Source organism: Dryas octopetala, chromosome 4, assembly GCF_963921425.1.
Source record: "Dryas octopetala chromosome 4, drDryOcto1.1, whole genome shotgun sequence".
NCBI lineage: Eukaryota > Viridiplantae > Streptophyta > Magnoliopsida > Rosales > Rosaceae > Dryas > Dryas octopetala.
Window position 1 is genome coordinate 22,926,905 of NC_141369.1, and position 3,114 is coordinate 22,930,018.

At 41.5% G+C, this 3,114-nt stretch overlaps 1 protein-coding gene across 1 annotated transcript; it reads left to right on the forward strand.

Moving 5' to 3' along the window:
* The first annotated feature begins 200 nt into the window (after positions 1 to 200).
* COL2 (CONSTANS-like 2) lies at positions 201 to 2,868 on the forward strand. The gene is made up of 2 exons (XM_086239988.1): positions 201 to 1,109; positions 2,197 to 2,868. Exons 1-2 carry the CDS (start codon positions 258 to 260, stop codon positions 2,554 to 2,556), a joined length of 1,212 nt encoding a protein of 403 aa, XP_086096114.1. The 5' UTR covers positions 201 to 257; the 3' UTR covers positions 2,557 to 2,868.
* Positions 2,869 to 3,114: the final 246 nt, after the last annotated feature.

Genomic DNA, 3,114 nt, shown 5'->3' on the forward strand with positions numbered 1-3,114 from the left:
ACGAACCTCTGAGTCATGGCTCATGACTCATCTATTCGGGCCCCACACCCCACAAAGCACAGCCAACCACAAGATAACGTAGCAACTGTTTCCCACCACTAAATTCCGCCACGTGTCGCTCGCTGGATTCTCTCCCGCCCCACTGGGCCTTTCGCGCTCTGTCTACAGTTACACCCCCCATAACTTCCTTCCCTCCACACTCCGACTCAATTATTAGTTTATTACTCAAAACAAATTTCAAAACACAGAGACTCAAAATGTTGAAGGAAGAGAGCAATGATGCTGTTGTTGGCGACACTGTCGTCGCCAACAGGTGGGCGCGTGTTTGTGACACGTGCCAGTCTGCAGCCTGCACGGTGTACTGCCGTGCGGACTCAGCATACCTGTGCAGTAGCTGCGACGCCAGCATCCACGCGGCCAACCATGTGGCCTCACGCCATGAGCGCGTGTGGGTCTGCGAGGCGTGCGAGCGTGCGCCGGCCGCTTTTCTCTGCAAGGCCGACGCCGCGTCGCTCTGCGCCACCTGCGACGCTGACATCCACTCGGCCAATCCACTCGCGAGGCGCCACCAGCGTGTCCCGATTCTGCCCATCTCCGGCTGCGTTTACGGGCCACCAGCGACCGACCCGGGTGGCGGGACGGTGTTGGTGGGGCCTGCTGTGGAAGACGGGTTCTTGAGCCAGGAAGGGGATGAGACCATGGATGAGGAGGATGAGGATGAAGCAGCATCTTGGCTTTTGCTGAATCCTATGAAGAATAACAACAACAACAACAACAACAACAGCAACAATAACAATAATCAGAGTAATGGGTTTTTCTTTGGGGTGGAGGCTGATGAGTATTTGGATCTTGTGGAGTACAATTCATGTGGTGATCGGAACTCTCAGTTCACTGATCATCATCATCATCATCAGCAACAGCAGCAACAGGAACATCATTATGGTGTGCCAGCACACAAGAATTATGGAGGTGATAGTGTTGTGCCAGTTCAATATGGAGAAGGGAAACCCCAGATGCAGCAGATGCACAAGCAAAATTTTCATCAGTTGGGATTGGACTATGAGTCCTCAAAAGCTGCTTACAGTTATAATGGTTCTATTAGTCACACTGTAAGCTTATCTCTACCCTACTTCATATATAATGTTCAATTACTTTGTTTAATGCTAGCTTTTCGTTTTTTTAAAACTTAATTTGATTCTCTGGATCCTAGTAAAGTAGTAATAATACTATTGCTAGCTTAAGTACTATAATTCCCTTTTAGCTATTAAAATTCCTACCATATGGTCTAGTTAATGAAGTTCTATAGCTGATTTGGGTTACTAATCTTGACCAAATCTAGTTTCTGTACTCCACAAGCTACCACACTTTTATGTGTGGCTGTCTATGTGTAGTGTGTACTGGGTTAAAGGTATGCTTCCTTTCAATGTCACAGCTGCTGAGCTAGATGGATGGTTATGTATATCCACATATCCTTTCTACGAGTACTGATATTCTTAGAGTATCTTCTGAGATCTGTTATGTATTTTATGCACTTTGTAGGCTCTTTTTACCCTTTTTTCTTTGCTTTTCTTCTTTAGAGGGTGGAATATATCCAACAACATGAATGATTCATTCATTGCCTTCCCTTTGCTTTCCTTTTTTTACTTCAAGTCAGAAATGGTATCAATGGTATCAGGGTCCAAAGTGTTGCACCATCATGATGTCATATTTTATTTGGAAATTCGCCTTTTGAATTAACTTTTCTTATATACATAAAAACTTAAGCCATTTAGATTATTAATTTCTTTCCTGCCCTAGAGATGAAATACCATCAATAGAAGCCTACAATTAGTCTTTTCCAAGTAATTTCAATTTAAAAAAGTCAAGTATCTTTCTAGGTACATTCCAAATGAGAGAGTATTTTAATTCTTCATCTCCAATGTTTATGTGAATAACAGTAACAGAGGACTTATGCTCATTTGGGTGATATTTACTCAATTAGCTCATTGCATATGATCTAAGAATACACAAAAAGTTTACAAAATCCAAATCTAATGAATAACTCCCAAACAAATTCCTGTATCAATCTAAATGATTAAAATGGTGACTTATGGTTCAGCTGGTTCATGAAATGGACTTTCTTTTCCACTTATCTTCATCTTGACAGTGGCTTGAGCTAGCAATTAAAAATGGTACTTTTCTTTGATCATGCAACAGGTCTCTGTTTCATCCATGGATGTTGGTGTTGTACCAGACTCATCAATGAGCGATATCTCAGTCTCCCACCCAAGAACACCTAAAGGGACAATTGACCTTTTCAATGGCCCAACTATTCAGATGCCATCCCAACTAAGTCCAATGGACAGGGAGGCCAGGGTCCTAAGATACAGAGAGAAGAAGAAGACGAGGAAGTTCGAGAAAACAATCAGGTATGCCTCGAGGAAGGCGTATGCAGAGACCAGACCCCGGATCAAGGGCAGGTTTGCGAAGAGAACAGAGGTAGAAGTTGAAGTGGACCAGATGTTCTCCACATCACTCATGGCAGAAAATGGATATGGCATTGTCCCATCATTCTAAAACCAGTCACAGCAGAAGGGGAGACGCTCTTCAGATAACACTTGTACTGGTTTTTTAGTTAGTATTAAAGACCTGCTACTGATACTTACTATATCTTTCTCCCAATTTAATTGGTCTAAATTAATGAGATGTATGGCTGGTAATTTTGTATACTGCCCTCTTCATGTCAATGCTGTGTTGTAAATGCATTTATATTTGTTTTAATTTAGAACTTAACTTTCTCAGCAATTACAACTTTGCTGTTTAGAGTTGTATGTGTTTCTTATTTTAAGATTAGCAAAGACCAGTCAGGAAATGGTTAATTTGTCTACATATTGATATTGCAGCAGAACCAATCTTTTTTTTTATTTTTTGTGGCCATTCAGCAGAACCAATCTTAAATGAGTGAAAAATACTGCAATAGCTCCTTTTTCTGTTAAAGCACAGATGAGCTTTTCTGCTTTTTGTTTGCGCCTCTGATGCTTTCTTCATCTTGTTCTTTTTACATGGGATATTCCTTTTCAAAATACCCATCACTGCAAACCTCAATAATGGTCTATAATATCTTAATTGGAACTT

Coding starts and splice junctions, on each gene's coding strand:
- COL2 (XM_086239988.1), top strand. CDS start 258: ATGTTGAAGGAAGAGAGCAATGATGCTGTTGTTGGCGACACTGTCGTC. Junction 1,110..2,196: donor ATGGTTCTATTAGTCACACT/GTAAGCTTATCT, acceptor ATCATGCAACAG/GTCTCTGTTTCATCCATGGA.